We start from the raw sequence: 20,515 nt of genomic DNA on the forward strand, positions 1-20,515 counted from the left end.
AACATTATTCACAGATCTATATAAAGAAGACCTTGAACCCACCCATGACCAAATAGCTCACTGGTTAACAGATAAATCTCTTCCAACTCTAGCGGAGGCCGCCAAGGAAGCCTTGGATGCTCCCATCACATTGTAAGAGATAATGGCCCAAATAAAGCGTGCAAAAAACAAAAAAGCCGCAGGGCTTGATGCTCTTCCCCACGACATATATAAATTACTCCAAGACGATCTCCTTCCAATCCTCCACAGGCTGTTTAACTCAATATACTGTTCCAATGGGGTAATGCCGAGATCATGGAACGAGGCCACGATAATGCTAATTTTAAAACCAGGGAAAGACCCCCTAGCGGCAGATTCCTACCGTCCAATCTCCCTGCTAAATGCAGATTACAAAATTTTTATGGGGATATTAGCAGGAAGATTGGCGAAACTGGCTCCTAGCTCAATCCATCCCGACCAGAAGGGCTTTATACAGGGGAGGGTTATTCAAGAACAAACCCAATTGTTGATTGGCAATATTGACCTAGCAGAAGTTAGAACCGATCCACTAGCTGTGGTGGCAATTGATGCCGCCAAAGCATTTTATCGTGTGTGCTGGAGGTATCTCTGGGGCGTCCTAGAGGAAATGGGAATTGGGCCAATATTTGTAAGGACCATCAAACAATGTTATCTAGGAGCTTCGGCTAAAATCCTCTTGAATGGCTCACTTACCCCCAGTTTTCCTATACAGAGAGGGACTAGGCAGGGATGTCCCCTGTCTCCCCTTTTATTCAATCTCTATATAGAGCCCTTAGCTCAATCAATTAGATTAGACAAAGTAATTGTTCCATTTAAATCATCAAGCTACCAAAGTGAATTGGCTCTTTATGCGGACGATGTGATAGTCTATACCAGCGATCCAGAACACACAATTCCACACTTGGATTCTATGTTGAGGGAATTTGGCAAAGTTTCAGGGTATTGTGTTAACTTAGAAAAAACAGAAACAATGTGCTGGAATACTACATAAACGGGAGGCCCTATAAGTAAGGAGTTCAGATACCTAGGAATTAAAATAGTCAAAAATCTGAATAAGATCCCATTATTAAATATTGGGAAAATTTTAAAAGATATAGACTATCTATTTGCTAAATGGAAAAATCTTCCCTTGACGATATACGGTAGGGTCAATCTGGTTAAAATGTCTGTGCTTACTAAACTGACATATTTATTTAATGCAATTCCCTTAACATTCCCTGGAAAAGTTATAATCAAGATACAGGGTAAAATAGGCAGTTTTATATGGGGTCAAAAAAATGCTAGAATGTCATGGAAAAAGCTCAGGAGGAGGCTCCTTAAAGGAGGCTTAGCTTTACCAGACATAAACGGGTATCTGATGGCTTTCCAGTTTAAAAGTGTAAGAATGCTACTATCTATTCCCGAACAAACATCTTGGGGGAGAGTGTTAAGGGAAATGGTATCAGTTGAAGGCGGCAATAGCCAAGATGGGTTCCTGTACAAATTTGGTGCTCCAAGATTTTTTAAAAAGGTTCGGCTAAAGGTTCTGAAATCAGCCTTACTAATTTGGTATACATTAAGGAGGATATGGGGTATTGGTTACTTCTCGGATTTTGCCCCAATTTGGGATTCCCCCGGGACACCACTTCACATGTGTGACAGTCTGGCGATACCGATCAAGAAAGCAGGTATGGAGCGATGGTTATATTTGGTAGACTCAGAGGGTATTCTTCCCTGGGGAGTACTATCAGCTAGAATAGATCCCTCCTTTTCAAGGTTTAAATATCTTCAATTGAAAAGTTGGTATTAGACTGAGAAATGGAATATTATTGGAAATTGGGACTTAGAACAGCTATTTCAAGATTCGTCCTCAAGGAAGAAGGAAATCGCCTTATGGTACGCTCGAATTCAAGACGCTGAGGAAGCTACGATTCCTTCCCCTTCTTCTGTGTGGAACGAATCACCTTTAGCCGCCCAAATTGAGGAACTATTTAATCCATCAGTAAAGACACTATGTAAGTATATAAAGCCAGCCTTCTTGAAGAAAAACCATTTCTACGTAATAAATAGGCTATATTATACTCCTGCCAAAATTGCCAAATTTGCACCCATCCCGCCCCCAAGTTGTCCAAGATGTAATCTGATCAATGCAAATGACATACATATCTTCTTTCAATGTCCGGTGCTATCTACATTTTGGAAAGGTGTGGGAGATGTTTTAACATCTGTGTTAGAGGTTGATATAGTAATAGAACTCTCCTTGGTGTTTTTTGGTATAAACAAATCTACACGCGGGGTGCTCTCACAAAACCACTTGGCCCTTGTACTATATTTAATCATCTTGGCAAGGAGAGAAATTTGTATCAAATGGAAGGATAACAGAGCCCCGGGTAAGGAAGAATGGTTGAGATCTGCCTTTAAATCGGCACGTTTAGACCAAGATAGTCAACCCAATACTTGGCATCCACTGTTACGATGGGCACAACAGAGGTATCTGATTTAAATTTCAACTGAAGTACCCCTTAAAGTGCCCCAATATCCCTTTCCGTCCTATGATTACACCAGTCCTCAAAGACGTGAGGAAGGCCAAGGGGCCTAGACGGAAACAGTGAGCCAAAGAGGCCCCCAGGTATCGAGAAAAAATTCTGGCTTGTTAAATCTGTGAAAGTCTTTGGTGAGATGAGGACAAAAAAAACAACAACAAAAAACAAACAAAAAAAAAATTAGGCCAATTAACACTGCAAAGAGAAGATCATTGAGCTGGTATTTGGCAAGGAAGCGTCTGGAGTCAGTAGGTGAATACAAACGTCTGGGAGTCATTGTAGATTAAAGCTGGTCATTTAACCCCCAGAAAGAGGCGCTGAAGAGAGAGGCACCGCACTGGCCATAACTTTCAAAAACCTAAAGAAAAAGTGATCTGGTCCATTGCTGACACAATTACTCTGAATAATCCCAGCAAAGCTGGTACCTGCTATAGCGTATGGGAGTGAACCCCTGCGAGGGAGAGATGCGTCCATCTTGGACAGTATAATGGTAGGAACGTATAGAATGATTTTTAACCTCCCTAAATATACATCACAGGTGCAGATCGGGCTTGAATTTGTTCTTCAGAATCAGACTCTTGCCAGAAGGGGGGGTTACATAAACTGCTGGAATAAAATCAGGAAGACATCCTCCAATACTCTGAACTCACACCTTTAGACGAAGCTGCAGTGTAGGGACAACTCCACTTCCAGAAAATACTGCAACGGGTCGCTAACTGCAATAGGTCTAAACCAACTTTGGGAAACTCCTACCAGACATTTATGTTTTAAAAAATTGGTAAATAAAACCATCAAATTCCTCTGTCATCGAGGACTAGGCAGTCTTGGCAGGAAGAGCCCACGCTTAGCTTGTTTTGAACAACTATAGATCTGCGGCTCCCCAACCTTACTTTCATACTAGGCATACAAATTCTTTCAAATAGAAGTTTTTGAAATATCACCTTGGCTTGCTTCCATAACTGTTACACCTACCGCAGACTACTGCTAAAACATATTTTAACCAAAGAGGAATCCATACACATAGACAGGCTGTGCTGACCTTCTTCGGATCAGGAGATCGGCAGCTGTACTGCTGCTTAGGGACAGACTGTATGGGCTGGCTAACCCCCCCTGATCTTCCTGCACACATCTTGCCTTATTGGAAGCCCATATGGGATGTTCTGTATATACCAACCTGTGTGACCGACCATTTGTGCATAAAGCTAATAAGCATTGACTGAGTGAGGGGGGAGGGGTCTTCTTTAATCTCACTCTTAGACATTGTTAACAGTAAGGGTTGCTCCAGAGGGCCTTGACTTCCTTTTGACGTGTCTTTTTTACTAGTTAACTATCCTGGATCATGATTGACTACAATTAAGGTTAGCTTGAATGTGGATAACCTATTGCGCGTCTTTTCTGACCCTTTCCTTTTTCAAACCTCTGTAGCTTTCCTAAACGAACTTGACTCTAGAAGTGAGGGATAAGCTCAAGTCCTACCAGTATTTGCAAATTTTGAGCCAGAGTCACCTTAATATGTTATTTGCTTGCAGGGCAAGCTGCGATAACCAAGTCTATGCACATCCCCTAAATTCTATAGGAGAGGGAATAGTCTGAATACAAATCCCTTGTAAAGACCCTGAGCTAGACTTCCTTAACACTCTGTTTCTTGCCTGGGGAGGTGTACCCAATTGAGTTTACTCACATTCTCCGTTCCTGACCGTTCTTGCGATTATGCCCATTTTTGACAAACAACTCACTGTTGAGGCCCCCCTTTCAGGAGCCACTGTGATCTTATGTACATTTACAGACTCTAGTGGAGATGGAAAATTTGAATACTAGCTGTGCTGGTAAAAGATCTTGGGCTAGATTCTTAGCACAATGTTGGGCAACTATTTTATTGCGTTAACCTCCCCCTTCTCTTGATCCTTTCAGTGAACTTACAATCTTGTCAAACACCTATTATAATAGTGGAACCACATGAATTAGAGTTTTATTTATTTATAAATCTGTTTATTGAAGTTTTAAAGAAGTGTACAGTACATTATGAAGGCAGAATAACATACAACAACATTTGTACCATTGTTATGTACCCAGGCGAGTGTATATTGGTTGGTGGAGAATGGATACACCTCCTGATCTCATGTCGGTGTGGGAGACCTCTCAACTATGGTGACAGTTATAAAGCCGCGTTAGGTATCCTACCACAGAAGGAGGTGACCCCAAATGAAGAGTACTAGCACTCCACCCATTCTCCCCCGCATGAATTAGAGTTTTAAACAATTTTTGGTGCTTTTTTAGCATTGTTGGGAAGCTGCACCTTAATGCGAGTCAGTGGCAACTTTATTGGCTCTTTATATACTCCGCGAAACCACTGCTGTAAAGGACAGTTGAGCACTCCAGATTCTTTAGAATGCACATTAAGATCTTACATGCATTTTCCTTTATGGTTGGTATCCTTATGACTGACAGGTATTGTGGACTGTTTAGTATGCACTTTATGACTTGATATGCACTTTGCCTACATGTTTGGTATCCTTTTATTACAGTCGTTGATGTTAATCTTGTAATAATAGATCTATGGTGTTATTGTCACTGAACTTGTCCTTTTAATTATGTTTTCCACAGTTAAATTTGCAATGAATTGCTAGTATTCACTTTAAGATCTGTTATGCACTTTGCCCACACGTTGGTACTCTCATGCAATTTTGTTTACACCCGTCTATCTTAATTTTGTAATTGATGCACGGTGCTGCCGCTATGGTATTTGTTTATAACTATGTCTCATAAAGTTCTAATTTTGCAATATTATTACATTTGAAACAGATTGATATTCGGTAACAGGTAGCCGAATCGCAATTTGGGGTTTGTGCATTTGGAAATGCCTATTTGTGTTCACAAAATGGGCTTCCTACATCTAGCCCTAAATCATTTAATGTGACAGAACTGCAGTGACTCTAGGGAAAATTCCTGCCTTTGCCCATGACCACATTCACATTATTCTGATTTCTCCCCGTTCTTGCTAACTCAAAATGAGATTGACCAATGAGGTATTTCCAAGTTTTGACCTAGAAATTGGGCTAGGTGTCAGCAGCATTTGTTCTGCTCCCTATTGATTAAGTGACAAGTGTAGTTTCCTCAGTTTGTCTTGATACAAGCATTTATAATTTGTTGTCTCTTTGGGAAATAAGAGTCTAAGCAGGAGAGCAATTGTGTGAACAGTGGGATCTCACCAATAAACGCATGCTGCTTTCAGTCAATGTACTGATAGTCATGAGGCGGATCACTTCTCCCACCTGCAGTTTTCTTTACAGAACAGTTAAACTGTATCAGTCATTACTTAGGAAATGTTGATTAATTATGTCTTTGGTTTTCCCAGGTCCTCTTATTGCGACCTCAGTCTTTTCACTAAGAGCAAATGAAAAGGAAGATTCGTACCCCGTTGAGGATCCAGACTTTGATAGAAGATACAGCATACACAGTTCCCCAGGTGAGCAGCCTTTGTTAAGGTGGTGATCTGGCATCATGATTATGTGGCATGCAGCAGCCTCCTATGTGCGTCATGGTATTAATGTATATTTTAACATGAACCGCATTTGTGATTGTGTGTGTATTGAGTGTGTTCACATACCATAAGTTTGCATTTGGCCTGAAACAAAACAAGATCTTGAAATAGATGAGTTTATTGCTTCATTCATGCAGATCTGACAGATTCATATTTTATTTTGTGTGTGTGTGCAAAATTGCCACATGCCTTGTTTCGCCTCTTAAACAGAAGCATAATGTTCTATTTTTGCTGCTAGACATTACCAGGGGCTCCAGCTACAAGGAAAACATTCCTGCAAATTGATCTCGCTAAAGGCTCCGGTTTCTGCTCTAACAGGTTTCTAATGTAACATGTTCTCATTCTTCTGAACGCTTCTTAAAAACATTACAAGTGAGAGAGCCATAGAAATGCACCAGTTGTCAACAGTAACCATAACAGTTACTGCCCAGAACCCTCTGACTGCCATGGATCCGCAAGAAAAGGCCTCACCAGATGAAATATATGAAGTGCCAGTAAAGTCAAGTGCTGTCTCAGGAGTCTGTATCTCACTGTTATTGAGAGCACTGACTATATTGTTTTTGTGAGGTTCTCTGAATGTCAGTGTTGCTGATAAGTTATTTGCTGAGAGCATTTTTATTTTTTTATATTTTTGTGTGTTTTAGACAAAACATGAAACAATAACAACCCCCTCCTCCCCTCCAATACAAATGGCATCTGGTCAGGCGTGCATCCACCAATGTACAAAGTCTATAATTTCTGCAATTCTGGCCTGCTGTTTACGGCACAAACCCCTCAGCTTTTCAGTGGGTCTCCACCTCCCTGATACTGTGCGCAAAGTCTGATACAAATCCCCATCCCAGCATTTCTTGATCCTCCTGTGGCTGTCTACCCCCCTCCTTCCTTCACTTACATTCATGGGCCCCAGATTCTTTCAAATTTCCAGGGACCCCATGCCCGGTATATTTGCCATTCTGCTCTCATGCACTAGCCCATACCTTCCACCCACTCCTGCCGAGTCTGCAACGTCTTTGCTCACCAATATTTGAGGCTACCATCAAGGTCAAGTTGCTGAAAAGCTGTGCATATCTATCTAAGGATTGCTCCCCCCAGATATCGAGGGTGATCTGTTGTGGTGTAAGCTGTATCTCCTCGCGTGCCAATCCGCTCCCAATACTCCCGGATCCACAGACATTCCCACAATTTGTCAATCAGGGTGCCCTCCTCCAAAATCAGTGTGGGCAGAGGTCATCAGTCGCCCTGCCCATCCGGCGGGTCCGCGTATAGTATGCCTTGTGAAATATTTTTTGTCGAATCAGTTGGAATCCTGCCCTAATTGTTACTTCACTCGGGTACCTCCATGCCTGGCTCCAGTTATCGTCCTCCGGTCCGCCCAGGTCCCTCTCCCATTTCTCCCTGAGTGAATCCAGTGGTGGAAGACTATTGCTGAGTAGGGAGGAGTACATTTGGGACACCGCATGTTCCGTCAAGGGAGCACCAAACACCCTATATTCAAGTGGGGATTCCTGCTTTATAGAGCCCTGTAGGGCCCCACCCTTCTGTAGGTTGTGTTTCATTTGTTGGTACCTTAGTACCTGACTCCTTGTAACCTCATATTCTTTCTGCAGGTCAGCGAATGAGAATGGTGCCCCATCTTTACTGACATCACCCAACTTGGAGATTCCCAGGAGATCCCACTACCCATAACCTTCCACCCTACACAGCCCGCCCAGAAGGTCCAAGCCCCACTGGTTGGATCTCCATCATCAGTCTCCCCCACAGACCAAGCCTCCGTGTATCTCGCTTCCACACGGTCACTGCCTTCTTCGTAGAGTGGGGGGGGGGAAAACCATCTCTCTCCATACATTCTTCGCAGGTAATGCTCTGGGGCCGTTGCCACCCTGTTTGCCCGTAAAGAGGGCTCCTGCGTGGCCGAGAAGACCCAGTCATTCATCACAGCAGCTGGGTGGCCCAGTAATAGAGTCTGAGGTTCGGTAGAGCAATACCCCCGTCCACCTGGCATTTAGTCAACAATGACATCGCAATTCGGGGGATCCCGCCATCCCACAGCAACCTCTTTGTGATTTCCAAAAAATGGTCCACACGGAGACAACTGTTGCTTTTTAATCTTACGATATGCAGATCTAGACGAAGATATCCTGTTTATGTAATTACCGCAGGCAGTAATGAATAGCAGATCGACAACTACGAGAACGCTAACTTTTATGACATGGAATGTGAGAGGCCTACACAACCCACAGAAAACACATAAGGTTTTTGCATATTTAGATCATCATAGGGTAGATGTCGCCTGTTTGCAAGAGACGTAACTTACTACCACAACGGAGTAAAGAGTGGGGGCTAGATGGGCCGCGCACAGGTTTGCATCTTCCTATTCCACCTATGCTAGAGGAGTTCTACTACTCATTAAAAAAAAAAGTTCCCTTTACTCTGCTCCACTCAATTCAAGATGATCAGGGGAGATTTGATATTGTAGGTAATTTTGGGGGAACTGTCATGACTACAGTCTGTGTATATGGGCCAAATGTGGATGACCCCTCTTTCTTTATGGGTATAAGGGCCAAAATACACACATTCCCGTCATCTGCAGTAGTAAGGGGCGGAGACTTTAATACGTGCATTGACCCAACTATGGATAGGTCCACCTGTAATGATCGATATGGTAAACAATCCACCAAGATACTTAAAGAAGGTATGGCAGACTATGCTATGATAGATATATGGAGGATGTGCCACCCTTCTCGTAAAGAGGGCACTTGTGTATCCACTACACATAATACCTGGTCGCGCATTGGCTTCTGGCTACAGCAGACGTAAACGCTTGGACGACTGCAATTGCGCAAATGCCCAAACCACTTTCAGATCACGCGCCAGTCAGATTAGAACTAACCATCCCCACCCACATGCCGCATCAATATACATGGCGCCTAAATCCTAACGCACTACAAGACCAAGTATTTAGAGTGGAACTGTGTGAGAAAGTGGCTCTGTATATACTGTTCCCTAATAGGTACAGGGTGTACAGAGTCCACAGTCCCCCAGAGGCTGATAGAGGTCAAAGTTAGGTATGACCTTACTCTCAAAAGTGGTAGCTTGGTCGAGCAGTAAAGCAGTACCAGAGGACAGTGTAAAGCATTTATTGTACACACTCAGTCAGCAAATGGTTTCACACACTCAATAACTGAACTCTAGGCCAATGATTTGTATATATAAAATATATGCTTGTTTTATTTTTAGAACCACAAAGGGGGTAAAAATATACTTTCTCAGAATGAGAGGTTGAATATAAATACTTTTGTTTTAAGCAATAAATTTGTGTAAACAATCACAGTTGGTTGCAATAAACAATCCTATTTCCTAAACATAACAATGCATTGAGCTCAATGGTAAATTCAGGTTATTTGTAATAAATTACTTTTCAGATTACTTTTGGAATTCCAGGTCTGGCTCCTAGAACCAGCCTGGGGTCAGTATGCAGAATCAAGTGATGAAAGTCGACTTAATAACTGTAATGATTTTTAAATAATATTTAGCTATTTCAAAAGTTAGCACTTAGAAAATATTTCACAGAAAACATTCAATGGATCTCTATGGCAAGAAATTCAAATTGCAGGTAGAGTACTTTATCGTTACTTTAGTAATCCAGGACTGGGTGCCTAGACCCAGGACTGGGGTCCTTATCAAAAGCAGGTAAGTAATTTCGTTTGCAGAAATGGTACGATTTTAAAAGAATATTTCAAATTTGCAAAAGTAGACACTTAGAAGAAATTCCACAGAAAAGCAGACAATGGTTTCCTATGGGAGAAAAATGAGTTAGAGGTAAGTATACTTGTGAACACTTTTCAGAGTCAGGGCTGGGCACCAAGATCCAGCACTGGGAGCTCACCTAGGAGCAGGTGAGTAAATTCGTTTTTGTCACTTGGCTGATTTTTGGTGAATTTTTGCAGTTTTGAAAAGTTCACACTTAGAAGATTTTTGAAGAAAAAGCCAGTCAATGTTACCCTATGAGGAAAATGAAGTTAGCGGTTTAAGGGTAAGTACTCGACTGGTAGTGTTGAAATTCCGGGCATGGACTCAGGGGTCCCCCAGTGTCAGGTAGGTACAGTTGGTTCACCCTCAGCGGTTTCAGGACGGCCGGGTGCAGAGAGAGTTGGGCCCAATGTTATCCTATGAGGGATAGGGGGGCCTTGGTTGGTGGCTGCTGTCTGGCAAGCCACGCGGCTGTGGGAGCTGGGCTCCTGGTCACTTACTCAGGGCAAGTGGGGAAGTAGGTTAGTGTAGAGAGGGCACTGCCAGGGCCACTCGGGCGGCTGGGTGCAGGGTGCTTTTGAGCCTTAGGGCGCTCAATGGAAATCAATGGGAATGTTCCGGTTTGGAAAGAGGCTGCAGGCTCGGGGACGAGGATGTTTCAGGTGCCACCACCACTTCGAGAGGTAAGTTGGGTAGTTGTAGGTTAGGTGGGTACCCCGGGATTGGGCACAGGGGGTCGCAGGGCGCCGGGTGCAGGGGTGCCTTTTGACGTCGGGAATCTTACCCTCTGGTTGATCGCGGCTGGGGTGGCACTTGGTTCTGAGGCTGCAGGCTTCTTCCGGGATGTCGAGGGGGGTCCTTGGGTGCCGGACTCTGGGTCACAGTCGCCGTGGGGTCGTCCTCTGGGTCTTTGTCCACTCCGGCACTGGCCAGGCTTGGCTGGTGCAGAGTGTGTTGGGTCCGCGGTCCCGGGCTGGTGCTAGGGATAGCAAATAGGTTTCTTGAGTAGAGCCTCTACTCGTGGGAGTCCCAGGGGCTTAGAGCTAAAAGGTAGCCAGGTCCTCCGGGGTTGGTGAGGTTGCTGGCCACGAGGGATGCCGCGCTGGTGCAGGTTCGAGAGTCGACAGGCCGGTAGGGCTGGGGCCAAAGCAGTTGGTGTCTCCTTCTCTTTTTAGCAGCTGCAGGGCAGGTCTTTGTTCTTCTTGCTCTTCTTGTCGTTTTCTATCTGGAATCTAAGGAAGGAAGGTTCAGGGTGCCCCTAAATACTAGATTTAGGGGCGTTACAGGTAGGTGAAGGCCAGGGACCAATGGGTCCTTGTCCTGGGGTGGGTACACCCCCTATCCTGCCTCTCTCCTGTGGGAGGGGGGCAGTAGCCTAATCCTGATAGGGTAGGGCCTCCCATCTTCAAGATGGCGAGAGCCCGGAGATGTGCTTCACCTCGCCTCCCCCACCTGAGGGGTGGGGTGGGCAGGCTGGCACATCCCCTGTCCTTGTATGGGGTTTCCGGCCAAGCTTCCCGCCAGAGTGGGGGGTTGCAGTGGCCTGGGGAAACTCCAAATGGCGGCATGCCTTTGAAGCTTCCCTTTGCTCATCCTGGGGGAGGAGATTTCTCACCTCTCCCAGGATGTGCATTGTTGCAGGCCCGGGAGAGCAGGGGCTCTCCCACGCAGGGGTCCAGCAACGTGTCTGCTGTGTGGCAGCCTGGGCAGCCTCAGAGCAGACGTGGATTGTAAGTTAGCTGTAAGGGGGCATCTTCTAAGATGCCCTCTGGGGTGCTTAGTACATTAAATCCTACACTGGCATCAGTGTGGGTTCAATGTGCTGAGAAGTTTGATACCAAACTTCCCAGGCTTCAGTGTTGCCAATATGGTGCTGTGGAGCTCGTGTTTGACAAGCTCTCAGCACCATGTATTCTTAAATGACAGCACTGCACTTACAGTGCCCAGGAATGGACCCGGGTACTGTAGGGGCACAGGGCTCCTGCTCCTGTGCCCACACCATAGGCGTAATGCACCCAGCTAGAGGGGTGGCTGACATATGCCTTGGCAGTGTAGGTGATGGGCATGGTACACAGTGATGTGTGCCATGTCGACTCTTTGTTTTGTCCTGCACCCAGACACTCAGCCTGCAAGGGCAGTGTGTGTGTGTAAGGGTACAGGGCCTCTGAGGGTGGCACAATGAGTGCTGCAGCCCTTAGAGGCCTTCCCTGGTCACAAGGCCCTGGGTACCTAGGGTACCATTTACTAGGGGCTGACATGTGGCTAGGGTTTGCCAATTGGGAGTTTGTGTGGTTTAAGGAAGGAACATAGGCCCTGGGCACTTGATTGGCAGGAACCCAGGGTACACTCAATCGAAGTACATTCAGCAATTTAGCAAAAAGTGGGGGCATACCATGCAAGAAAGATGGCACTTTCTCACACAACCCCCCCCCCAAACGAAAGGTGATGAGACTAACCTTGTCCTATGGAGTCTTCATTGTCTAAGTGGAAGAACCTGGAAAGTCCATCTGCATTGGCATGGGCAGTCCCTGGTCTGTGTTCCACTTCAAAGTCCATTCCCTGTAGGGAGATGGACCACCTCAGTAGTTTTGGATTTTCCCCTTTCATCTGCATTAGCCATCTGAGAGGTCTGTGGTCAGTTTGAACTAGGAAGTGAGTGCCAAACAAGTATGGCCTCAGCTTCTTCAGGGACCAAACCACAGCAAAGGCCTCCCTCTCAATGGCACTCCAACGCTGCTCTCTAGGGAGTAGTCTTCTGCTTATAAAAGCAACAGGTTGGTCTTGGCCTTCATCATTGGTCTGGGATAGGACCGCTCCTATCCCTAGCTCAGAGGCATCAGTCTGCACTATGAACTGCTTGGCATAATCTGGAGCTTTTAGAATTGGTGCTGAGCACATTGCTTCTTTTAGGGTGTCAAAAGCCTTTTGACAACTAACTGTCCAGTTAACTTTCTTGGGCATTTTCTTGGAGGTGAGTTCTGTGAGGGGGGTCACAATGGACCCATACCCCTTCACAAACCTCCTGTAGTACCCAGTCAAGCCAAGGAATGCCCTGACTTGGGTCTGGGTTGTTGGAGCTATCCAGTCCATGATGGCCTGGATTTTGGGTTGTAAGGGCTGTACCTGGCCTCCACCTACAAGGTGGCCCAAGTACACCACAGTGCCCTGCCCTATCTGGCATTTGGATGCCTTGATAGTGAGACCTGCACTTTGCAGCGCCTCCAAAACCTTCCCAAGGTGGATCAGGTGATCCTGCCAGGTGGAGCTAAAGACAGCAATATCATCAAGATAAGCTGCACTAAAGGACTCCAACCCAGCCAGGACATGGTTCACCAACCTCTGGAAGGTGGCAGGGGCATTCTTTAACCCAAAGGGCATCACAGTAAACTGATAATGCCCATCAGGGGTGGAGAATGCTGTCTTTTCTTTTGCTCCTGGGGCCATGCCAATCTGCCAGTACCCTGCAGTTAAGTCAAAGGTACTGAGAAATTTGGCAGCCCCCAATTTGTCTATCAGTTCATCTGCTCTTGGGATAGGGTGAGCATCTGTCTTGGTGACAGAGTTGAGCCCTCTATAGTCCACACAGAACCTCATCTCTCTCTTTTCACCCTGTTGATGAGGTTTGGGGACCAGAACCACTGGGCTAGCCCAGGGGCTCTCTGAAGGCTCAATGACCCCTAACTCCAGCATCTTGCTGACCTCAGCTTTGATGCTTTCCTTGACTTGATCTGACTGTCGATAGATTTTGTTCTTGACAGGTGCACTGTCACCAGTGTCCACATCATGGGTACACCAGCTTGTCAGACCAGGGGTCAGGGAAAAGAGGCTAGCATATTGTTGCAAGACTTGCTTGCAGTCAGTCTGCTGTTGGGCAGAGAGGGTGTCTGAGAAAATCACACCATCTACTGACCCATCTTTTGGGCTGTAGGATAGGAGGTCAGGGAGTGGCTCACTCTCTGCTTCCTGTTCTTCATCAGTCACCATCAGCATGGTGATGTCAGCCCTATCATTGTAGAGTTTAAGGCGGTTCACATGGATGACCCTTTTGGGTGTCCTGCTAGTGCCCAGGTCAACTAGATAGGTGACCTCACTCTTTCTCTCTAGGATAGGGTAAGGGCCACTCCATTTGTCTTGGAGAGCCCTTGGTGCCACTGGCTCCAACCCACACCTGTTGCCCTGGTTGAAATTCAACCAGTGCAGCTTTTTGGTCATACCAGTGCTTCTGGAGCTCCTGGCTGGCCTCAAGGTTCTTGGATGCCTTTTCCATATACTCAGCCATTCTGGACCTTAGGCCAAGCACATAGTCCACTATGTCCTGTTTGGGTTCCTGAAGAGGCCTCTCCCAGCCCTCTTTTACAAGACATAGTGGTCCCCTTACAGGATGACCAAACAGAAGTTCAAAGGGTGAGAAACCTACTCCCTTCTGTGGCACTTCCCTGTAAGCGAAAAGCAAGCATGGTAACAGGACATCCCACCTCCTTTTGAGTTTCTCAGGGAGTCCCATGATCATACCTTTCAATGTCTTGTTGAATCTCTCAACAAGGCCATTGGTTTGTGGGTGGTAGGGTGTAGTAAACTTGTACTGCACTCCACACTCTTCCCACATGTGTGTTAGGTAAGCAGACATGAAGTTGGAACCTCTGTCTGAAACCAGCTCCTTAGGAAAACCCACCCTGGTGAAGACACCCAGGAGGGCCTTGGCTACTGCAGGAGCTGTAGTAGTCCTAAGTGGGATTGCTTCAGGGTACCTAGTAGCATGATCCACTACTGCTAGAATGAATTTGTTCCCTGAGGCTGTGGGAGGTTCAAGTGGACCCACAATGTCCACACCTACCCTTTCAAAGGGGACCCCCACCACTGGTAGTGGAATGAGGGGGGCCTTTGGGTGGCCACCTGTCTTGCCACTGGCCTGACAGGTAACACAGGAGCTGACAAACTCCTTCACCTTTTGGTGCATCTGGGGCCAGTAAAAGTGACTCACTAACCTTTCCCAAGTTTTGGATTGCCCCAGATGTCCAGCTAGGGGGATGTCATGAGCCAAAGTTAGGAGGAACTCCCTGTACTTCTGTGGCACTACCACCCTCCTGGTGGCTCCAGGAGTGGGGTCTCTTGCCTCAGCATACAGTAATCCCTCTTCCCAATAAGCTCTGTGGGTACCACTGACATCTCCCCTGGCTTCTGAAGCAGCTTGTTGCCTCAGGCTTTCAAGAGTGGGACAGCCTCGCTGGCCCTGGCACAGCTCTTCCCTAGAGGGTCCCCCTGGGCCCAAGAGTTCAACCTGGTAAGGGTCAAGCTCCATGGACTCAGTTCCCTCAGGGGTATCCACATCCTCTCCAGGGGGAGAGGGGTTCTGAGTGTTTGGCTGTACAGAAGCTGGTCCCCCAGTCTCCTTGCCCTTCCTCTTGGTTGGTTGGGCCATTATTCCAGGCTCCAAACCTACTTTTTCACCCTTCCTCTTGCTCTGTGCTCTGGTTTGCACACACACCAATTCAGGGATGCCCAGCATGGCTGCATGGGCCTTTAACTCAACTTCAGCCCAGGCTGAGGTTTCCAGATCATTTCCAAGCAGGCATGCAGCTGGCAACTTTGGAGAGACCACTACCTGTTTCAGGCCAGTAACCCCCCCCCCAGCCTAATGTTACCATGGCCATGGGATGACTAGTGGTGACACTGTCAGCGTTGGTGACTGGGTAAGACTTCCCAATCAAGTATTGCTCAGGGGAAACCAGTGTGTCTTTCACCATAGTGACACTGGCACCTGTATCCCTCAGAGCTTCTACCCTAGTTCCATTTACCCAGGGGTACTGTAAGTATTTCTTTAAGTTGGGGGGCCACACAGCCACAGTGGCAAACTCCACTTCTCCCAAGGAGACTAAACTTGCTTCAGTGTGTTCCCAGATTTGCTCAGGGTACACCTCTGATCCCATTTGTATACTTGCTGCCCCAGGAGTGGCTGTACTGGGTGCCTTAGGGGCTTTGTTTTGGGGGCAAGATACAGTTAGGTGTCCCTGCTTCTTACAGGTATTACACCAGGCCTTTAAGGGATCAAAGTTCTTCCCCCTATATGGTTGGGGCACATAGGGAGTAGTTTGGGTCCCACCCACCTGAACAGGTTTTTGGGGCCCTTTGGAAGACTCAGACTTTTTATCTTGGGGATTCTCACCACCTTTCCCCTGGGGAGGTTTTGTGACCACCTTCTTTTGGTCACCCCCAGTGGTTGTCTTGGTCACCCTAGTCTTGACCCAGTGGTCTGCCTTCTTTCCCAATTCTTGGGGAGAAATTAGACCTAGGTCTACCAAATGCTGATGCAACTTTTCATTTGTGCAGTTACTCAAAATATGTTCCTTCATGAATAAATTGTACAATCCAGTAAAATCCTGCACACCATGTCCAGCTAACCAACCATCCAGTGTCTTCACTGAGAAATCTACAAAATCAATCCAGGACTGGGTCTGGGTTTTGTGAGCCCCCCTGAATCTAATTCTATACTCCTCAGTGGTGAATCCAAATCCCTCAATCAGAGCTTTCTTCATGAGGTCATAGGATCCTGCTTCTGGCCCAGAGAGAGTCAGAAGCCTGTCCCTGCAGTTACCAGAGAACAGTTCCCACAGGAGTGCCCCCCAGAGAGGTTTCTTTACTTTCCTGATATCACAAGCCCTATCAAAGGCTGTGAACCATTTGGTGATATCATCACCTTCCTCAAATTTAGGGACAATCCCTTTGGGGATTTTAAGGTCAGAAGTTTCCTCCCTATCCTTGTTTTTATTATTGCTGCCACCATTGATGGGTGCTAAACCCATCTCTCTCCTTTCCTTTTCTAGAGCCAGGAGCCTGGACTCTAGATCTATTCTTTTGGCCAGCCTCACAAGGCTGTCCTCTTCACTGGGGGGTCCCCCAGTGTTGTCTCTGGGACCAGAGCCACCTGTGTGGTCTCTAGGTGCCCAGATGCTATGTCTTGAGTTGGAGGGTATGGGTGCCATCTCCTCCCTAGGGAATAGTATGGGGAGGTTGCTGTCCTCCTCCCCTGATTCCCTTTCCTCATCTGACTGGCCATCACCATGTTCAGATGGGTGGTCTTTAGCATACTCAGCCAGGAGCTCCTGGAGCCCTTGTTTGGTTGGATGCTGACCCATTTGTAAATTTTTGAGTTTACATAAGGACCTCAATTCCTTGAAAGACAAGTGTAAGTAAGGTGTGAGGTCGAGCTCCTCCACCAGGTCCATGTTATTATTATCACTAATAGCTGGGTTTGTTTGAGACATTCTAACCTGACAGTTCTAACCCTCTACCCTGACTATAGTGACTTTTATTTTTCTAAAATTCTAATGGGACTTAAGCAAGGCCCTAGCAAGACTTTTAGTAATTTTGGAAAAACCAATCAGAATTCTAAAGGCAATTTTTAAGAGTTCTGTCGTGTGATCAGATGGTAACCAAGTAGTCCAACAAATGCAAGTTTGTATCCCACCGCTGATCCACCAATGTGAGAAAGTGGCTCTGTATATACTGTTCCCTAATAGGTACAGGGTGTACAGAGTCCACAGTCCCCCAGAGGCTGATAGAGGTCAAAGTTAGGTATGACCTTACTCTCAAAAGTGGTAGCTTGGTCGAGCAGTAAGGCAGTACCAGAGGACAGTGTAAAGCATTTATTGTACACACTCAGTCAGCAAATGGTTTCACACACTCAATAACTGAACTCTAGGCCAATGATTTGTATATATAAAATATATGCTTGTTTTATTTTTAGAACCACAAAGGGGGTAAAAATATACTTTCTCAGAATGAGAGGTTGAATATAAATACTTTTGTTTTAATGCAATAAATTTGTGTAAACAATCACAGTTGGTTGCAATAAACAATCCTATTTCCTAAACATAACAATGCATTGAGCTCAATGGTAAATTCAGGTTATTTGTAATAAATTACTTTTCAGATTACTTTTGGAATTCCAGGTCTGGCTCCTAGAACCAGCCTGGGGTCAGTATGCAATATCAAGTGATGAAAGTCGACTTAATAACTGTAATGATTTTTAAATAATATTTAGCTATTTCAAAAGTTAGCACTTAGAAAATATTTCACAGAAAACATTCAATGGATCTCTATGGCAAGAAATTCAAATTGCAGGTAGAGTACTTTATCGTTACTTTAGTAATCCAGGACTGGGTGCCTAGACCCAGGACTGGGGTCCTTATCAAAAGCAGGTAAGTAATTTCGTTTGCAGAAATGGTACGATTTTAAAAGAATATTTCAAATTTGCAAAAGTAGACACTTAGAAGAAATTCCACAGAAAAGCAGACAATGGTTTCCAATGGGAGAAAAATGAGTTAGAGGTAAGTATACTTGTGAACACTTTTCAGAGTCAGGGCTGGGCACCAAGATCCAGCACTGGGAGCTCACCTAGGAGCAGGTGAGTAAATTCGTTTTTGTCACTTGGCTGATTTTTGGTGAATTTTTGCAGTTTTGAAAAGTTCACACTTAGAAGATTTTTGAAGAAAAAGCCAGTCAATGTTACCCTATGAGGAAAATGAAGTTAGCGGTTTAAGGGTAAGTACTCGACTGGTAGTGTTGAAATTCCGGGCATGGACTCAGGGGTCCCCCAGTGTCAGGTAGGTACAGTTGGTTCACCCTCAGCGGTTTCAGGACGGCCGGGTGCAGAGAGAGTTGGGCCCAATGTTATCCTATGAGGGATAGGGGGGCCTTGGTTGGTGGCTGCTGTCTGGCAAGCCACGCGGCTGTGGGAGCTGGGCTCCTGGTCACTTACTCAGGGCAAGTGGGGAAGTAGGTTAGTGTAGAGAGGGCACTGCCAGGGCCACTCGGGCGGCTGGGTGCAGGGTGCTTTTGAGCCTTAGGGCGCTCAATGGAAATCAATGGGAATGTTCCGGTTTGGAAAGAGGCTGCAGGCTCGGGGACGAGGATGTTTCAGGTGCCACCACCACTTCGAGAGGTAAGTTGGGTAGTTGTAGGTTAGGTGGGTACCCCGGGATTGGGCACAGGGGGTCGCAGGGCGCCGGGTGCAGGGGTGCCTTTTGACGTCGGGAATCTTACCCTCTGGTTGATCGCGGCTGGTGTGGCACTTGGTTCTGAGGCTGCAGGCTTCTTCCGGGATGTCGAGGGGGGTCCTTGGGTGCCGGACTCTGGGTCACAGTCGCCGTGGGGTCGTCCTCTGGGTCTTTGTCCACTCCGGCACTGGCCAGGCTTGGCTGGTGCAGAGTGTGTTGGGTCCGCGGTCCCGGGCTGGTGCCAGGGATAGCAAATAGGTTTCTTGAGTAGAGCCTCTACTCGTGGGAGTCCCAGGGGCTTAGAGCTAAAAGGTAGCCAGGTCCTCCGGGGTTGGTGAGGTTGCTGGCCACGAGGGATGCCGCGCTGGTGCAGGTTCGAGAGTCGACAGGCCGGTAGGGCTGGGGCCAAAGCAGTTGGTGTCTTCTTCTCTTTTTAGCAGCTGCAGGGCAGGTCTTTGTTCTTCTTGCTCTTCTTGTCGTTTTCTATCTGGAATCTAAGGAAGGAAGGTTCAGGGTGCCCCTAAATACTAGATTTAGGGGCGTTACAGGTAGGTGAAGGCCAGGGACCAATGGGTCCTTGTCCTGGGGTGGGTACACCCCCTATCCTGCCTCTCTCCTGTGGGAGGGGGGCAGTAGCCTAATCCTGATAGGGTAGGGCCTCCCATCTTCAAGATGGCGAGAGCCCGGAGATGTGCTTCACCTCGCCTCCCCCACCTGAGGGGTGGGGTGGGCAGGCTGGCACATCCCCTGTCCTTGTATGGGGTTTCCGGCCAAGCTTCCCGCCAGAGTGGGGGGTTGCAGTGGCCTGGGAAAACTCCAAATGGCGGCATGCCTTTGAAGCTTCCCTTTGCTCATCCTGGGGGAGGAGATTTCTCACCTCTCCCAGGATGTGCATTGTTGCAGGCCCGGGAGAGCAGGGGCTCTCCCACCCAGGGGTCCAGCAACGTGTCTGCTGTGTGGCAGCCTGGGCAGCCTCAGAGCAGACGTGGATTGTAAGTTAGCTGTAAGGGGGCATCTTCTAAGATGCCCTCTGGGGTGCTTAGTACATTAAATCCTACACTGGCATCAGTGTGGGTTCAATGTGCTGAGAAGTTTGATACCAAACTTCCCAGGCTTCAGTGTTGCCAATATGGTGCTGTGGAGCTCGTGTTTGACAAGCTCTCAGCACCATGTATTCTTAAATGACAGCACTGCACTTACAGTGCCCAGGAATGGACCCGGGTACTGTAGGGGCACAGGGCTCCTGCTCCTGTGCCCACACCATAGGCGTAATGCACCCAGCTAGAGGGGTGGCTGACATATGCCTTGGCAGTGTAGGTGATGGGCATGGTACACAGTGATGTGTGCCATGTCGACTCTTTGTTTTGTCCTGCACCCAGACACTCAGCCTGCAAGGGCAGTGTGTGTGTGTAAGGGTACAGGGCCTCTGAGGGTGGCACAATGAGTGCTGCAGCCCTTAGAGGCCTTCCCTGGTCACAAGGCCCTGGGTACCTAGGGTACCATTTACTAGGGGCTGACATGTGGCTAGGGTTTGCCAATTGGGAGTTTGTGTGGTTTAAGGAAGGAACATAGGCCCTGGGCACCTGATTGGCAGGAACCCAGGGTACACTCAATCGAAGTACATTCAGCAATTTAGCAAAAAGTGGGGGCATACCATGCAAGAAAGATGGCACTTTCTCACAAACTGC

General features: G+C 46.9%; 1 protein-coding gene across 1 annotated transcript in view; it reads left to right on the forward strand.

The window, feature by feature from the left end:
• Positions 1 to 20,515, forward strand: part of LOC146861863 (uncharacterized) — a 136,758-nt gene that overhangs the window by 51,746 nt on the left and 64,497 nt on the right. Inside the window, exon 3 of the mRNA XM_085641033.1 lies at positions 5,896 to 6,006. Within this exon, the coding sequence (XP_085497159.1) occupies positions 5,896 to 6,006 (111 nt within the window). The remainder of the gene's footprint in view (positions 1 to 5,895; positions 6,007 to 20,515) is intronic.

This window comes from Triturus cristatus, chromosome 2_2, assembly GCF_964204655.1.
Source record: "Triturus cristatus chromosome 2_2, aTriCri1.1, whole genome shotgun sequence".
NCBI classification, from domain to species: domain Eukaryota; kingdom Metazoa; phylum Chordata; class Amphibia; order Caudata; family Salamandridae; genus Triturus; species Triturus cristatus.